The following is an 18,061-nucleotide window of genomic DNA, read 5'->3' on the forward strand; positions in this document are numbered from 1 at the left end:
AAGTTAGCACATCTGGAAAGTCACCACTGTTTGTATGTGAGTCTGGCCACTTGGTGGCGCTGTTGTCAAGTCTATGTCACAAAGGAGAGCGATTTCTTTCATCTGTCCCCGGAAATGATCTTATCTGACAAACTCATTTTTCAACATCATGAAATGTTTAGTCCGGAACTGCGAGGATATCACAACAGTGAAACCAGCTCTTGAAAAGGAAAAAATAACATATTTAAAAGTAAAGAAAGGTTAACTTTTATTGTCAGAATTAACTTCTTCCCGCATTCACGAGAAATAAGTTGTTTTTTTTAATAAAGTAAAATAAATCCTAATTAGAGCAAACAATTATATTGATGAGTTTAGCTAATGTCTCTTCCTTTCTCTCGATTCTAAAGGTCTTGTGCGACTGCGCGCGCTCCAGTGGCGCAATCGGTTAGCGCGCGGTACTTATAAGGCAGTAACCTGCAGAGCGATGCCGAGGTTGTGAGTTCGAGCCTCACCTGGAGCAACGTTTTTAACCAGGACTCGACACCTTTAGAAGGCAGAAACCAACGCCTTAGAATGGTAAAGGTTTTTAGCAACGACCTTACTTCTCATTAAAAATGATGTCCCAATATTGGCCTAACTTTATGAGCTTGGATAACCTTTTATCTCCTCCACTATGAATTATTATTTACAGAACAAAACACTGCATTCTGAACTGTTGAGCATTGTTTTAGTGTTGTATTGTCAGGCTAAGTAATGTTGCAAGTTGCATTTTAATAAAATAACTTTGGTCATTTGATTTTGATAACATGCCAAATGCTATACTGCCATAATGATGAGCATCATAAATGTGTGTATGTATGTATGTATAAATAAATATATATATATATATGGGGTAGGATTTAACGTGTTGAATGACTCTTTGGCTTTTCTTTCATGTAAAGTCTTGATTTATTGCTGCATTCAGGATCGTCACATTTCTCATCGTCTGCTACAGTATTACAGTAACAATGTTAATGTTGGTACCGCTCTTGTTTTTCCATTTAATTAAGGTGATTTATGGATCTGTGACCTTTTTATTACCGTTGCTACGGAACTAACAGCTGAAGTGGAAACAGTGCCGTCTATTGGTCAAATGCTGCATTTTCAACAATAACGAGGAACATTCAGGCCTCCTAAAACAGCTCATTTCCTAATATATTGTGACTAACAACCAAAACTAATACCCCAATTAATTTGAACACCTTTAATGAGTTTGTTCGCCACCTTATATTGCTCATGTTGCGTTTGAGAGTTTGGGGAAGAATTGCTGAGGTGGCAGATTAGAGGTTATGATTCTGCTTAGTGAATACTTGGAAAGATCTGAGATGTCTTCCTATAATGAGGTTGTTCAACAAGCGTGCACACACACACACACACACACACACACACACACACACACACACACACACACACACACACACACACAGGTTTATATAACTCACTTTATATACACCCCCCCTCCCTCCCACACTGAGTCTGTGTACATATTTGTATACTCACTCACTCACTCACTCACTCACTCACTCACTCACTCACTCACTCACTCACTCACTCTCTCACCCACCTGAGCCCATCAGCATCCCTCTGATGTTTATCCAGCGTGCAGCCTTCCCAGCTGACTCCCACTGAGGAGCTTCCTCTGCACACACAGACCTCTCTGTGTGTGAAACCAGAGAGTTCAGCATTCCTCCGTCCAGGCCTCGAACTACAGACCAAATTCTTGCAGAAATAATCCCCCGTGTCCTGCTGGGAGTGTGCAAGCCTATCCCCGTTTCCAAGGTAGCTGCCTCCCTCGAGGTGGACAATCAGTGTCTTTGTGATGGCAGCAGGCAGAGGTGCCAGCAGACCCTCACTCCTGCTGCCTGAGCACACCAGTGGTGCTGCGTGGCCGTGAAACTCGTGGATTATCTTGGACAAATCGATCACCATCGCTGCTGGATTATCAGAGGGGAAATGCGATTAAATATGGCAGAATGTTACTGCTCAAACTGGATTTTCTGACTGTGATGGAATAGAAGCAGCTCTCCAGGGCAGCCAGAGAGGACCACAGAGGTAGGACACATGTCCGTCTCCCGGAATCAGAGTTTCTGAAGGTTTTGCTTATTCAAATCTGAAACAGCAGTGCCTTAAAACAAGAAGTCATGCATTGCTCTGTACCACACACTCCACATCACCACTCGCCATATCCATGAGATGCAGACCAATCGTGGGAGAAAAGAATGAACATTTATTTTCCTCAATCAGTCACTCTAACAAATTTAAAACAGTTGCTGCTATTCAAGTTTTGGGGGAAAAGGAGGGGGGGGGGGGCTCGTCACAGAGTCAGTCAGGGAATTAGGCAGGATTCAATGTTAGACCACTTAACATGCTTTATTTCAGCATTCAAAATAATTAAAAACATCTCAATTTATTATACATATACAAAATAGGTACAGATCCTTGGTGTTTCCCCCCTTTGTGGGTCTTTCATTCTGCCTCTTCACACAAACTCTTTGCTGCTGGCTCTCTTTCTGTGCATTTGTTTTGTTAAACGTTAAAGAAAAAAAAAATCTGGTTGCAATTTCGTCAAGAAAACTCACACAAAGAAACAAACAACAGGAATGTGAATGAAGGGAGTGGAGAGTAGAATTTGGGAGAAAAAGGTGACCGTCACCACTACCAAGGCCATAGAAGAAGTGTGTCTCAGCAGACACCAAGAAAATCAGCACCAAGAGGGCCCGGCAGCACCAGTGCGGCCTCAACACAGAACAGTACGGCCGCACGGTCCGACCAGGACACCTCGAAGTAATAGCACCGGGAGTTTTTGCTGTTTCTCTTCTGGCTAGTGCGGCTAAACTTCCATCACCCCTGGAAACATCACTGCAGGCTTTACAAACACCGGGTTCTCTTTTGTGCACAGCTGAAATTCCTTGCTTTTTCTGAGGTAGCCATAAGATTTTTTTGGTCAAAAAAGAGGTTTAAACCCATGTTGCTCTGCTGGTGGTTTTAATACAACTGTGGCGGAAAGTTGAACAACAAGAAAGCGACCACAACAGACAAGGACTTCAGCAGATGAGGAGGGGAGAACAACAGAGACAAACATGGCATGTCAGTTTCACCGTTTATTCATCAACACCTGAAACGTGGTACAAAGAAATTGAGTTCTGTCTGTCGGGACTGTCCTTTCATTCTTCTCGCCGCAGTGGTGTGTGAAAACACAAAAGTCAGGTGGTTTCTGAGAACTCCAGAGAGGCCTGGTGTGTCTGGTTGAAGAGGGGCAATTTGTTTTTTTTACACTTTACAGAAGCATATATTATATTCTTGTTGTCAGTGAAACAATGTCTTCTCTAGAGGATCCTTGGTGTTGGTGATGGTAGAAAAAAAAAAAAAAAAAAACCCAGAGTCAGAAACAAAAAAACTAGTGGTCCCGAACGCGACATGTCGCCGTCTTGTTGAAATGCAGGTCTTTAGGCAAAGTGGACCATTGAAACAACGGCCGAATGGAGCGAGGGGTTGGGCTTTTTCAGAACAAATGGCATTAGTGAAATGTTTTGTTTGGGGCTTCTTTTAGAGAGAGATGACTGCTAGAAAAAAATAAAACACACGCACGCACACAACAACAATTTCAAGTCCAGATTTCTCTTTTTACAAGAAGCAGACGGGTCCAACTTCAAGGCCGAACTCTTGGTCTGGAGCACCAACATCCATAGGAGCGATATCAATGATGGGCAGGCGAGATGTTTTCGATGTCTTGTAGTCGATGACTGTCTTGCCCCATGTACCGGTGTGTGACTGTTGGGAGGGAAAAGAACCAGGAGATTTAGGACTGACCCTCAAAAGATCTTCTGCTTTCTAGTGCTCCAAAACTACCGCGCTTCAAAGGGATGTTGAGATTTGGCCTCGCTGTTATTACGCTCTGCTTTATATTTGATATGTTCTGGAACAGGAAATCCCAAATCCACAAGAGCAAATTGTGGGACTTAAGCACGATTGAAGCTTAACGTTTCTATCAAGAGTTTCCTCACCGTGCAACCGTCCTCCAGGACACTGTAGGTGAAGCGGCTGTTGCCCTCTGCTCTGATCTCGATTTCGTTGGAGCCCTGGAGGAGCAGAGCCTTCTTGAGGTTTCCGGCAGAAGCGTCCATGTAGGCGACGCTGTTCTTGCAGTGGTAGGTGATGTTCTGGGAGGCCTCAGTGGACATGAGACGCAGGAAGGTCAGCTGGATGTTGACATCCTCAGGCTGAGAGCCCTCGCTGCCATATTCGAACTGGGTAGGAAAGGGGAGACACGTGGAGGTGAGTGACTGAAATGGGAGCGCAGGGAGCTACATTTGGAGGCTTCAGTTGAACGTCTTTACCTGGAAGCCGTCGTTCATAGCCTCGCCGAACCAGACGTGCTTCTTCTCCTTCATGTTCTTGCTGAGGTACCAGGTCTTCTTGGCAACCTCGCTCTGAGCGGGACGCACGCAGGTCTCTCCTGTGTCCATGTTGCAGAAGACCTTGATGGCATCTTGAGTGCAGCCCTGGTCAGGGTCAATCCAGTACTCGCCTGGAGGACACAGAAGACTAATGTAAGGGCAGATCCACTGACACCGAACGTCATCGCTTCGCCCTGAGCTTTCACTCACCGCTCTTCCAGTCTGGGTGGCACATCTTCAGGTCACGGCAGGTTCTGGCAGGGTTCTTGCGGGTACCATCGGGGCTGCGGATCTGTTCGATCTGCTGGCTCAGGCTCTTCAGAGTGCTGTCCACCTCAAGGTCGCGGTCACGGAGAACGTTAGCGTCATCAGCACGGAACATGCGGTAGGGATCGGGGGCCTTCTCCTGTGGCTGAGAGATGAAGCCAAGGTCGAATCCACCACCAGAGGCACCTGGTGCTCCAGGGGGTCCAGCAGGTCCGGGAGGACCCTGTCAGATGAGTGAGGAAAAGAGGAGAAGAAACTGAGCTACATACCAAGAATGTCACCGATTATACACGGTGACTGGAGGACAGAACAGAAGATTGATGTATTCATGGTTGAAAAGATTGAATTTACAGCAGGTCCCATTTCTCCAGAACGTCCACGGGGTCCAGGAGGTCCAGTGGGTCCGGGCAGGCCACTCATACCATCTTTACCAGGAGAACCAGCAGCACCAGAGGGGCCCTGTAAACAACACAAAGAAAGACTTTAATCATACTTCCACGCCAGACAGTCTGAGACACTCATACATGGAATTACAAAATAAGTTCTTAGAGCACAAGATTTTGACTCACTCTAGGTCCAGCGGGTCCAGCAGAACCAGCAGGTCCCTGCTCTCCAAGAGCTCCCTGTGGTTTAACAAGAATAAATGTTTGAGATGAACTGTGCGTACATTACATCTCAGTATTGGTGTAGGCTTGCAGTCACATACAGCAGGTCCAGGGGGTCCTTGTGGGCCAGTAAATCCTCTGTGTCCCTTCATGCCTCTTTCTCCAGCCTCACCACTCTCTCCCTTGTCTCCACGAAGTCCAGCAGCTCCCTATTAGGTGGCACAAATGGTTTTAAAGAATAGATCTGATTTTATTCTTTGATACAGTTACTTGGAAAATGATGGTTTTACTTACAGCAGGGCCACGAGGTCCAGCAGGGCCAGCAGGACCAGCAGGGCCACCGGGTCCCTGAAACATAAAGGAATGAGTTCAGTATAGAACAGGAATCCTAGGACCAATCTTGTACAGTGTCTTTTGACCAGTAAAGGGAAGTGACGTTTTTAAAGCGGTGCCACTCACAGTCTCTCCACGGTCACCGTTCTTTCCAGCGGGTCCAACGGGTCCAGGGGCACCAGGGGGTCCAGGGGCACCAGAAGCTCCAGCGGGGCCGGACTCTCCACGGTCTCCCTGAGATACAAACACAAAACCCATTTTATATCTTAGCTCCGTTAGCTGTGTTATTATATTGCTGTATAAAACTACAACATAACTAGCTATCTAGCTAAATTAGATGTAACTAGTCCTTACTCATTTCTGCTGTAAGGAAACAATCTGGTGCTGATGAATCGTGAGTATTTTCTTTGAACTCACCTTGGGTCCAGCGGCTCCATCACGACCAGCTGCTCCCTCGTTACCAGGGGATCCCTAAGAAATGAGAGAATGTTGGATATGTAAGCGTTAGGGGGTTTTATTCACTGACATTTAAATAAAATAGGTAGACAGCTTAACTCTATAGTCTACAGATAGAGGTGTTGTTTCATACCTCGCGTCCAGGCTCACCAGAGGGTCCAGCCAGGCCGGGGGGTCCCATGGGTCCGGGAGGTCCACGCTCACCAGCGGGACCAACTCCTCCCTGCTTTCCTGTCTCTCCCTGTGGACAAGCAAGGTCAATTCATGCATGGAATCAGTAAAAAGAACACAATATATTGGTCAAATATTACACAGTTTGTAAAAAAAATAAAAAAATAAAAGAAACCTACAGAAGGTCCTGGGGAACCAGGGAAACCTCTCTCTCCTCTCTGTCCAGGCAGACCAACAATACCACGGCCTCCACCCATACCCTGAGGTCCAGGCAGACCAGGAGCACCCTGCAAAGGGGCACAAAGAGAGAAACAATGTATTTAGAAATACTGTATATTACTATATGTTCTGTACAGTTTAACTCATTCACTAAGAAATGGGTGACTGCTGATTGGGTCAATGGTAGATTGACATGGAAGACTGTGGACTATCACACATTAGATATTTTTGAGGCCTTATTCACAACTTACAGAGGGACCATCGGCACCAGGGCTACCCTTCTCTCCGGAAGGTCCTGGGGCTCCAACAGCACCCATCTCACCAGTGCGACCAGCAGGTCCGGTATCACCACGGTTTCCTTTGGGTCCTTCTTTGCCAGCAAGTCCAGAGGGTCCGGGTGGTCCAGGGTTGCCCTTTTTGTGCAATAACACAAAGCTAATTAACCATGCTGCTAATGGTTAGCCCAGTCTCAGAACACAGAACATTAGTGCAGGACTCACAGAGGGGCCGGGAGGTCCAACTCTACCAACAGCACCAGGGAATCCAGTAGCACCCTAAGGAGATAGACACAAAACATGATGCCTCCACACCAACATCTACAGGAGAACTGAGTTGAAGTAGTTTAGTAACTTACAGGAGGTCCACTGGGTCCACGAGATCCCTTGGGGCCAGTGTTTCCAACGGGACCCTGAAAGAATATACAACAAAGTCAATCAGGGGCACCAAACTCACCATAGCTGCCTATGATTCCTGTAGTCCAGCAAGTACTGGTGCTTTTATGTCCTTTTAATATGCAAATATAGAAACCTGAGGTCCAGGGGCACCAGTGGGTCCAGCAGGTCCGGAGGGACCAGCGTCTCCCTTAGCACCATTCTCTCCAGCATCTCCCTTGGCACCAGGCTGTCCCTCAGCACCCTATGAGGAAGAGAGAGAAATACGGGGGATTCCTCAATCCGCTTCAAGAGGCAGGAAGATTACGGCTTTCTAAATAAGTGACTTACAGGAGGTCCAGCAAATCCAGCAGGTCCAGGTGGTCCACCCTCTCCGCGCTCACCCTAAAGAGGAAAAGATCGGTCCAAAATCACACATATGTCTCCCTCTTTCTGCTCCTGATTACAAACATAATCCAAACTACTCACAGGGGCTCCACGAGCTCCGGCAGGTCCAACAGCTCCAGCAGGGCCAGGCTCTCCCTTGTCTCCAGAGGCACCAGCTGGTCCAGGAAGTCCAATTGCTCCAGTCAAACCACGGGGGCCATCCTTACCGGGGGCACCATCAACACCCTTCTGTCCTTGATCACCCTAGGTTATTTAAAAAAAGAGTGTGTAAGCTCCAGTGAGAGCACACCGAGTGGTGCTACACTATCCGGAGCACGGAGAGTTTATAAAACCAAGAATATTAAGGCAAAGTGAAATGGATCTCCTTAGAAGCTGCTCTTTTGATATTAGCACCATAAGCTCACATCAGTAACAAAATTTAGGTCAGCTACTGGAAGTGCGATGCATAAAATTGCGACCACTTACTCTGTCTCCCCTAAGTCCTGGAAGACCAGCGGCACCACGCTCACCGGGCATTCCCTGCATTCCAGGAGGACCTTGAGCACCAGGGTTACCAGGAGCTCCAGAATCTCCCTAATGAGGAAGAAGTTAAATAGCAGGAATTGATAAATAAGCTGTGTAAGAGCACCAACAACGATGATTAATAATAATTTGAAAAAACTTCAATATGATCAAGTGTTACCTTAGCACCATCATTTCCGGCAGGTCCAGGGGAACCGCGGCCACCAGCGGGTCCAGCAGCGCCAGGTGCACCGCGCTCACCGGGGAAACCTCTGTCACCCTGCACACATGGATCAGCCATGTCAAAGTGGGAAACTTTGAAATCTATTAATGTGGATCACTCAATTTAAAGGCTGATCATACGTCACAAGACTATTTCAGTGAAAACAGACCTTTTTATTTGTTAAAGCACAACTTGCTGTGTACTCAAGGTGGCTATATTCTTCCTTTTTCTTTGTGCCTGACATAAGCCTAAAACAGGCTAGGCTAGGCCAAGCTAAAGGGCTACAAGGGTTCTATGTGTGGGAAGCACGTGCTGACCTGTTGGCAGTTGCTGCTAAGCTACGCATGAGAAGTTTAAGTGCAGATTTAAAATAGCAAAAGTCAGGTCTAACCTACATTTGGGAGCAAAACTAGCTTTTAATTTACTGCTAACATTTATTAGCTTTATAACAAACAAAAAAATAGCTTAACATCAGTGAACCTTGTGGGAATAAATGTTTTAACATCTCTTCTAATTAAATACACCTGCAGCAGCCTGCTGGCTAATGTAAATGATGATGATAATGATGCTGATAAGGTGATAAGTTACTTACTCTTGAACCAGCTGGTCCTGGGGCTCCAGCCTCACCTGGGACACCCTACAACAGGCAGGTCATTAATAAATTTACATACACCACATTTGTTTCATACTCAGATGATCACATTCAGTCAGTACCTGCTCTCCAGGCTTGCCAGTCTCACCAGTAGAACCCTGGGGTCCTGGAAGACCCTGGAATCCAGGTCCTCCAGCAGGTCCCTGCTCTCCTCTCTCACCTTGAACGCCCTACAAATGCACAAAGGTGGGACTGTCAGGGCGGACTGCACCGAACTGTGAACAATAGTGCATCTGCTCCACTTACAGCAGGTCCAGCGGGACCAGGAGCACCAACATCACCGTCCTTTCCAGCTGCACCCTGCGTGCCAAGACAACAGAGGGGGTTTTAGACAAGTTGGTTGGGGATTTTTAGGATTCCAAAATGCAGCAAAATGTAGAAGAGTTAAAATGGTCCTTACAGGAGCGCCAGTGGCTCCCATTGCTCCTCTCTCACCAGTCTTTCCAGCCTCACCCTACAGAACAGCACCATTTTCACATCTCAGTAACACACACAACAATGTATTGTGAAACACACAGATCCCTTGTATCTTGTGTAAGCTTTGATTCTTTACTTACAGCAGCTCCCTTGGGTCCTGGGAATCCCATGACTCCAGGCTGGCCTCTAGCTCCAACGGAACCAGGGGGTCCAGGGCGACCATCTTGACCAGGTGCACCCTGTTACAAAGGTGAATTAAAGAATTGATTCCAAAGTATGCGTGCTTTGATGAGTTTGATGAGATTGATGAGACTTACAGCAGGTCCCATTTTGCCATCGGGTCCAGGGCTGCCAGGACTGCCAGTCATACCCTTCAGATAGAGAAGGTCAGAGGTCAGAGGAGGGTTTTATGTCAGGATTAAATCGGTGAAGCTGCTGACAATTATGCAATACACAGGTCTTTTAGATTCTCACCTTAGCTCCGGGCAAGCCAGGCTCACCAGTGCGGCCACTCTCACCAGTGGCACCTTTAGGTCCACCAATGCCGGGAGCACCGCGCTCACCAGTGGCTCCCTACGATATAAAGAGTCGAGAGACACGTGTCGGTTAAGACGAAACTAAAATGAAGCATCTAAGAACGTTAAGGGGAATGGCGTTTAACTCACTTTGGGTCCAGCAGGGCCATCAGCACCAGGGAAACCACGACCACCGGGACCACCCTGGAAAGAGAATGGAGGAGAGTTCAGAATCATGATTCTTAAAACATGATTGAAATCTTACAAGACAAACTTGACCACTTGTTGCTTCAGCACAGTTCACATCTGGATATATATATATTTATATATGTGTATGTGCATCTATTGGCCTGTAGGGGGCGTTACTATTTTGGCAATATACTGTAGTTTTCTAGATCTAGGGTAGATGGCTTCCCGGCAGATATAAATAGTCAGAATGCTGGAATGGAGTCATTCCAAAAATAAATAGGCACTTTTCTATAGAGGTGCACCAGACGCTGGACTGTAAATATTGCTGTGCAAAATGTGAAAATTAGCTGAAATGCATACTCTCTCTCCGGGAGATCCACGGGCTCCAGCGGGACCAGGCTCGCCTCTGGCTCCCCTCTTGCCCTCCTCACCAGAAGGTCCTGGGGCTCCTTGAACTCCAGCGGCACCCTGGAGAGCACAGAAGGAGGCACAAGCACACACTTAAAATTGGCACAAGAAAACAAATATGTCTGCATGCTAACGTCTATGAACTTTCACTTACAGCCTCTCCCTTGGCACCAGGCTCTCCCTTGGCTCCTGGGGCACCGACATCACCCTGAGGGAAACAAAATTTCAAGCAAGCAGCAACAACTCAAACCACAACTATTGTAAATATTCATTTTAAATAAGTGATTAAATGAAATTATAATGAAACATTATTCCATGTCAGTACAAAGGTTGATAGTGCTTTACTCACAGTGTTTCCCTTAGGTCCGGGGGCACCACCAGCACCCTGAGGTCCTGGGGGTCCACGGGGTCCAGGGAATCCAGGAGCACCAGCAACTCCAGCAGCACCCTGCAGGTGGCAGCAAAGAGGAGCAACAACACAGTCACGTTCGTGCAGCTACGGCAACTGTGAGGTAGCAGCCTGACTGGTGTGTCTGCTTCTGAGTCCCAAATACAGTCAAACCTCAACATGAACTAAATATATAGATGCGAGTACAAGAAAGATACTCACGGGGTTTCCCTTAGCTCCAGCGGCTCCATCGTTTCCAGGGGCACCCTGTAGGCAGAAATAGAGTGTTAAAAACACTCTATTTTCTAACACTCTAAGCGTTATTGGCGTTGATACTCACAGAAGGTCCAGCTGGGCCAGCAGGTCCAGGGTTACCAGGTTCACCACGGGCTCCAGCGGGGCCTTCGCCTCCACGAGCACCCTGAGCTCCGGCCTCTCCCTGTGTGGAGAGAAAACAAAGCCCAGTGTTCAGTCAGGCAATCGTGTCTGAGAGAATGTTGAATGTTCACAAGCCTAAATGCGGATTATTCATCTTATATCACTGCTGACGGTACTAGTCCCTCATCCCTCAACTGAGAATTGTTTGATTCAATGTTTAAAGATTGAGGTGATTAAAAATATTGGTATTACCTTGGCTCCAGGGCCACCGGGGAATCCTGCAGGTCCAGCGGGGCCAGTGGGACCCTGAGAAAAACATTAAGAAAAGGTTAAGACTGAATAACTACAGCAAACAAGTGAGAAGTTCTTCCACAACTAGAGCTAAGCTTTGATTTGGGGATAAAACTGAAGACTTACGGGAGGTCCAGCAGCACCAGCGGCACCATCGTTACCACGAGCTCCCTGCAGCACACAGGAAAAAACGACTGATCAATTTTTGCATTGATTGACTATTTAAGAGGCTAATATCGTGGAGGGGCTCACTCACAGCAGGTCCAGGAGCACCAGCGCGGCCTCTCTCACCAGGCAGACCACGAGGTCCCTGAGACAAGGAAGAAAGGGATCAGTCATGACAACAGCGAGCCTAGCATGGAGGAGGTGGCGAAATGGTGAAGGCAGCGTCAAACTCACCATAGCACCAGGGGTTCCATTCTCACCAGGGGCTCCAGCCTCTCCCTAAACATACAAGCAAAGCGGCTGATGAGTCCCTCACCTGGATCACTGTAATTTAGAGTCATGGCTACAACTAGCCGCATGGCTACCACCACCAATGGCGGCTGCATGTCCGTGTTGCCGTTACAAACACAAGGCATTGTGGGAAATTTAAGAGAGGCATCGATAGATCACTATTCACCTTGGGTCCAGCAGGGCCGGTGTCTCCCTTAGCACCATCCAGACCACTGAATCCCTACAGACAAATGGACAGACATTATCAGTCCACGATGCGTGAAGCTCGACCGGCGGTCTGTCCATGGGGGGTAGAAGTCTTACTCTGTGTCCCTTGATGCCAGGCAGACCGGGGGTTCCTGGGAAACCACGGGCTCCCTGGGGAAAGGTGGAAAAAAAAAAGGACACAAATTATTATCACCGCTCTGATTTTGCTCCCTGGTAATTTGGAATTTCATTTCCGGCCTCACTCAGCGCACCTGTGGGCCAGCAGGTCCACGCTCACCACCACGACCTGGTTTGCCAGACTCGCCCTGAGAGAAAGAGAGAGAGAGCGGAATGATAAAAACAGCGTTCTGTCTAATCTGAGCCACAGAAAGGAAGTGGGAGAGGATTAACTCACATCCTCGCCATTCTTTCCAGGAGGGCCTGGGGGGCCACGGGGACCCATGGCTCCCTGCAGAGAGAAACAACACATCAGTAAGGTGAGTGCAGGTTACAAACTATCCGTGCGTATGTTTTCTGCTGTGGCTAGAACAGTGTTGATATTTTGCAGATTGATTATACTCACAGCAGATCCGGCCTCACCAGGCTCACCAGGGGGGCCAGTGAATCCCTGAGGTCCCTGTTAGAAAGGACAAAAAAAACATGGTCACTTTTACACTTACACTGGACGACTATATCCAGAACTACAACTACATAAGTGTAAGAGCCCTTTATAGATTAAGATTAACGTGTGAGCTGCACACATGCTACGCAGATTTCCTTTGAAAGGTGTCCAGCTCCCTTTGTAGCTCTGACATATAAATGTTTGGGGTTTTTTTGGTGTGACAAACACAACTACATGAGGAGGTTAAATGTGCTCACACAACAAATAATCTGATTCGTGTTTATGTGACCATTCACCTCAGAATGGGGACAAAAAGGGGGACAAAAATGGGAAGAAATGTACTTACACTAGCACCAGCAGGTCCAGGGGGTCCACGAGGTCCCATTGGGCCCTGTCAATGAAAGAGGGACAAGGTCAGTCACCATACAGCCATGGCTGACATGCAGATGACAGATTGGTGTGTGTGTGTGTGTCATACCATGGGTCCAGGCACAGCCATGGCAGGAGATGATTTGTCATCATAGCCATGAGACATCTGAGGGGAGAAATTCTGGGGGAAAGCAAGGAAAGGTTTTTTTTTTTAATCCAGCTGTGACACACTACTGACTGAAAATATCAGACATAAAATATCAGATTCTTTGACTCTGGACAGTAAATGAGATTTCACTTATACGAAGTTGTACGGCAACCATTTCCTTCTCCATAAAATTGCTAATGAAAATATTCCAACGGCTCTCTAAACCCCTTCAAAAGGTGCCTCAAATAGCTTTAGATCTCTAAACACTAAACATTTGCACGATTTTCAAAGCAGGACATTTTGTGTTTGTCCTTACGTGTGGTGATATCACCTCAAATTTCATTAAATGATGATGCGTATTGAAAATGCTGCAGTGAACGGATGCAATTTAGCATCAGCATCACTGTTGTTTTCTTCAAAGTAGAATTTGGTCTTTTTATTTTTTAAAGATAAGCTGTTTTGATTCCTAGTTTGCTAGTAGGGATGCAGGAATACCACTGCTTTCAGAACAGCAGTCCTATGACACGACTGATAAAACAACTTATGTTGTGGTAATGTTTGTTTACACAAAACAGGAAAGATAGACGTGTCGGATCAATTTAGCTAAAGTAGCGTCTGAAACAACCAAACTGACTTTTCAGTGCTGGAATATTCAACAACATTATCATCAACAAACAGAAAAGGTGGTTTGTGTAGCTGCTAAATTATGTTTTGTAGTGATAGAACAATAATTCATTTAGCCACTCTGATTGTTTTGGCCTCTGTCTGAGCCTATATAACCTTCAGAACCACTAACAACACAAAACTCTGCCAAAATGTAGTCACTTTGGTTGTAAGAGAAGAAATTTCTAGCTCCTCATAAACAGCTGGAAAGGTCTTATTTATCTATGAGCTCAGTAATACACCTAAAACTGGTTACTTGGATAAATAAATGAATAAAAAAAATGCATTAACAAAACCACTTACTCCACCAAGGCCAGGGGGTCCAGGAGGTCCAGGAGGGCCAACAGATCCAGGCTGACCGGGCATACCATCCCTACCAGGGAGGCCGGCAGGACCCTGCAAAGGAAGGTAGGAAAGATCCAAGAGTTAGGTTCAGAACATCAACATCTGATGATGTGCAGACATAAAATGTTTCAAACAGATCTAAATATTGTATTTGTTTGTGCATCTGACAGGCTCAAGAGTTATGAAAACTATTAAATATTGATCATATTGATGAGCTAAATCATGTGACATGGATACAGGAAGTAGGTAAGAACTGTTGATGGCATTAAAAAACTCTGTTCTGCAATGAATGACATGATTTTAAGCAACTTGAGTAGAGCTCACAATAGCATCTACGTTGCTAACATAAACATGCAGAGATAAAATGTGCACAGTTATGGCATAAAGTAGGGAAGAAGATACATCCATATGTCTATAGGCCCGATCCAGTGCCTGAAATGTGATTTTTAAAAAGTTTCTACTTCATAATCTGCTTCAGTTTTCATTTCTGTGATTCTACCAAATACTTTCCACCATTCAGTAAAGGATAGGCCCGCTCCAAAAAGATCACTTTCTGAGTTTCATCTATTTTGATTTTTAAAAAAACCAAAATAAGCATGTAATTTGGTTTATGGTTTCTTGATGGTAAGAAGACTTTCTGTACACACTTATTAAGATTTCAAACCAGACTATCAATTGTTTAGTGCACATTTTGCTCTGCTGTGGGTAAGTTATCATCTTGTATTTTTTAAAATAACTATACACACACATAAAAGCTTGAATTAAATGTATTTTTTTTAAATGCTTGATGCTTCAGTGTAACCGAGTAAAACAGGCAGTTATTTATCGGTACAAGCATCAATGACAGGGTGATGACCTACCCTGTCTCCCCTGGGTCCACGCTGTCCTGTTGGTCCCTGTAGAGAACAAAAATGTTTGATTGATATTGTCACCGTATGATACAATTATACAGTTAATGATAAATCTAAACGAGTAGATCCAGGATTAGCCTTACGTAACCAATAAAAACAGCCATCATTAATGATCAGTCTACAGAAGTGGTAACAAATTATCGGAAAAATTAACTATGATTAATTAAATTAATAGTTGATTTAAAAAAAGATATATATTTACCTCAACCTGAGGCTCTTGGAAGCCTACAGAGAGACAAGACAAGCACATATATTGATCATTGAAAAAATAAAAACATGTACACAGCATTTCCTGTGGGCATATGTGTGGGTGCAGTGGGTGCTTGTAACCCTTCCACACTTTACTGAATGTAAATTCAAAATGAAAAGTAGGGAAAAGGGTTTTTTTGATTGCTAGTGGCTGTTACATTTTTAGGTTATTTTAATTGGACTCTGACAACTGGAGCAACGAGGGGTGTGGAAATACCGTCGTCGGGGCAGATGGGGCAGCACTCATCTTCGGGAATAATTGGGTTGGGGCAGTCTGTTGTGTCCTCGCAGATGACCTCGTCGCACATGACTGTGCCGCTGTCGCACACACAGATCTGGCATGGCTCTGGTTTCCATACGTGCCGGTCCTCAAACACCTGGCCGTCTAAGGTGCAGCTACCGCCAATACCTTTAGGGGGCGACAGATACAAACTTAGGGGGGCAGGCAGCAAATTAATCACAGAAGAAAGATCAATTATTGCTTTGTAAACTCAAATGTAAGATGAGAAACCAATTGAATACAAAAATGAGTAGGCTATTATATCACACAAAATAAAAGTAAAGTTAAAGTGTCGTAGAAGTTGTTAAATAGTGTCAATAATTGAGTTTGTTTTACCACTCTAACTTGATACTCAGCGAGTTTAGCATTAGGCTAAAGCTAACGCTTTCCCTTCCGGTCAGATGTGAGAATGCCAGATTAGACAAGAAAGTCTCAAGAAAAAGGCCCGTCCTCGTCACATTTCCCTTCTCTGGTCTGACCTCACAGTCAGACTTTCCAAGCTGCCTCCAGAGGACCCCTCCAACAAATCTAAACGCTGCGTTGAGGCTCCTTTTAGGGGGGAAGTATAAATCTCCCAGCGTGCCACAGTGCTGAGCTCAGAAGGAAAAGCAGTCTGGAGGTTTGGCAGCAGTCGGTGGAACCGCAAGGCCGCATGTGTTTGTAATTAGCGGATGCAAAAAAAGGAGGGGAAAGTGGAAACAAGGGTGGGGGTTTGGGGAAGAAGGGAGGCGATGTGTGGGACGTGGCGTCCAGATGTGCGTGCAGTTCTGCTGATCGGTCGGTGGGTGGCGCTGTGGGACTGCCCAGAGGGCCAAAACCGCATCTGACACACAGACAGGCTGAGCAGACAGACAGTTGGCTGCTTTCCAGGCGGGAGGCACATCTGGAAAAACTGAGATTTGGCTTGTTCCTGCCTCCAGAGCTGACTGTCTTTGTTTTTTGGGACAAGAGGAAAACATTTGTGGCCTTTGTGCTCTAAAGCCTTATTCTCTTCTGCCGAGAGCAAAGAAGGCTGAAAAGGAGGAATGTTTCCAGCTGACATGACTACGCCTGCTCGCCTCCCACTTGTCTCCATCTTGCTCACCTGGCCAACTCACCACTTGGCTCCAGGCACTTCTACCAATCAGGCCCATCAAAGGATCAGTGCCTATCCGATGTGCAGATCTCTTATATTTTACACACCATTTCTCCAGTCAAACCTACAATCCCTGCAGCTTTTATTACATGTTCAAGATTGGGTTAGGCACAGTTATGATTTCCCAAGTTTAATGGCAAGATTAGGCCTTTTTTTCCCTCCAATTAGTGCTTTATTTCCTTAAAACACTTGAGCTCTTTAAGGTGCAAAATGTTTGAAAACACGCATGGACTGGCTGTACTGGAGAAGAGCCATAAAAACCTGAAGTGACTGCATGCATCAGGGAGGTTGGGGGTGCAGCAGGCATTCATAAGAGAGACAGAGAGAGCGAGACAGGGGCCTTCCTAAGATGCCCACTACGCACTACGAGACCATCTATCTATCTATGTATTTATCATTTTCTCCCAAGACAAAAGAGGTGCACACATCAGAGTTTCTACTCCTAGTTCAAACTTTTTCCTTGCTAAGAGCTCAGCTGCCATCCACCCAAGGAGAGAGAAGATCCACTTTCAAAACCCAGCAGGCGGACAATAATTTAAAAAAAAAAAAAAGTCGGGAAGATCCAGTAAACAGTGAAGAAACTTACGGTCATCCTCGCCCTGCGCCCTGACCAGGAGCACTGCTGCGCTGAGCAGCAGCGCCAGCCGCAAATCCACAAAGCTGAACATGTCTAGATGCCACTAGACATGTAGACTCTTTGAGGCAAGAGAGGAAAAAGGTGTTTTCTTGTTCTGCTACACTCCAATCATACACGGGTGTGTGGGGCAGGGTCCGCTTGTCTGTTCACAGTCCTCCTGACCCCAGCAGAAAACTCCCTACTGCCTACACTCACTTTCCACCAGGGTTTTTATATCAGAGGCTGAAGAACTGGGAGGTACTGGGGACTGGACCTACTGGGGACGCACCCTCATTAACCAGCTGCTGCCGCTCACGTTTAGGGAAGACAAGAATGGACCCCTCCTTCAAAGGCAAAAAAAACATGAGAAAATGAAGAAAAGAACAGGCTGGAGGTCCCTCCTTCCATAATTTCACAGTGGAAGGGTTGGAGTTTGGAGGGACCGGGAGGGGGCTGAGCGAGAAGGAAACCTGATCCTGAAGAACATCAGAGGGTCTGACGAGGATCTCCTCCTCCAACAATACGTGTGTAATCCAGATTTTATTTCTGGTTCTGGTCTACTTCCCGGGTAGAACGCTCATTTCAATTGAAATGT

At 46.0% G+C, this 18,061-nt stretch overlaps 1 protein-coding gene and 1 non-coding gene across 3 annotated transcripts; one reads left to right on the plus strand and one right to left on the minus strand.

The window, feature by feature from the left end:
• Window positions 1–405: 405 nt before the first annotated feature.
• trnai-uau (transfer RNA isoleucine (anticodon UAU)) lies at window positions 406–499 on the plus strand. The gene is made up of 2 exons: window positions 406–443; window positions 464–499. It is a non-coding gene; the product is annotated as a tRNA-Ile (tRNA).
• A 1,870-nt stretch (window positions 500–2,369) lies between these two features.
• Window positions 2,370–17,684, minus strand: LOC101076114 (collagen alpha-1(I) chain-like). 2 transcript variants are annotated; one of them, XM_003964272.3, is made up of 49 exons: window positions 17,437–17,684; window positions 15,653–15,844; window positions 15,389–15,411; window positions 15,136–15,171; window positions 14,234–14,326; window positions 13,229–13,300; window positions 13,097–13,141; window positions 12,712–12,765; window positions 12,544–12,597; window positions 12,401–12,454; window positions 12,246–12,299; window positions 12,109–12,162; window positions 11,886–11,930; window positions 11,743–11,796; window positions 11,613–11,657; window positions 11,448–11,501; window positions 11,158–11,256; window positions 11,040–11,084; window positions 10,779–10,877; window positions 10,584–10,637; window positions 10,382–10,489; window positions 9,983–10,036; window positions 9,792–9,890; window positions 9,635–9,688; window positions 9,458–9,556; window positions 9,301–9,354; window positions 9,147–9,200; window positions 8,963–9,070; window positions 8,841–8,885; window positions 8,207–8,305; window positions 7,990–8,097; window positions 7,606–7,767; window positions 7,468–7,521; window positions 7,274–7,381; window positions 7,101–7,154; window positions 6,967–7,020; window positions 6,718–6,879; window positions 6,427–6,534; window positions 6,210–6,317; window positions 6,038–6,091; window positions 5,747–5,854; window positions 5,582–5,635; window positions 5,389–5,496; window positions 5,252–5,305; window positions 5,034–5,141; window positions 4,626–4,905; window positions 4,356–4,546; window positions 4,023–4,265; window positions 2,370–3,789 (listed from the first exon to the last, which is right to left on the minus strand). In XM_003964272.3, the coding sequence occupies exons 1-49, from the start codon at window positions 17,516–17,518 to the stop codon at window positions 3,643–3,645; spliced, it is 4,347 nt and encodes a 1,448-aa protein (XP_003964321.2). In that variant the 5' UTR covers window positions 17,519–17,684; the 3' UTR covers window positions 2,370–3,642. The 2 variants fall into 2 exon arrangements, with proteins under 2 accessions (XP_003964321.2, XP_029691900.1); XM_029836040.1 differs by lacking the exons at window positions 9,983–10,036; window positions 10,382–10,489; window positions 10,584–10,637; ... (5 more) ...; window positions 11,743–11,796; window positions 11,886–11,930.
• Between the last annotated feature and the right edge of the window lie 377 nt (window positions 17,685–18,061).

This window comes from Takifugu rubripes, chromosome 5 (assembly GCF_901000725.2).
Source record: "Takifugu rubripes chromosome 5, fTakRub1.2, whole genome shotgun sequence".
Classification (NCBI taxonomy): domain Eukaryota; kingdom Metazoa; phylum Chordata; class Actinopteri; order Tetraodontiformes; family Tetraodontidae; genus Takifugu; species Takifugu rubripes.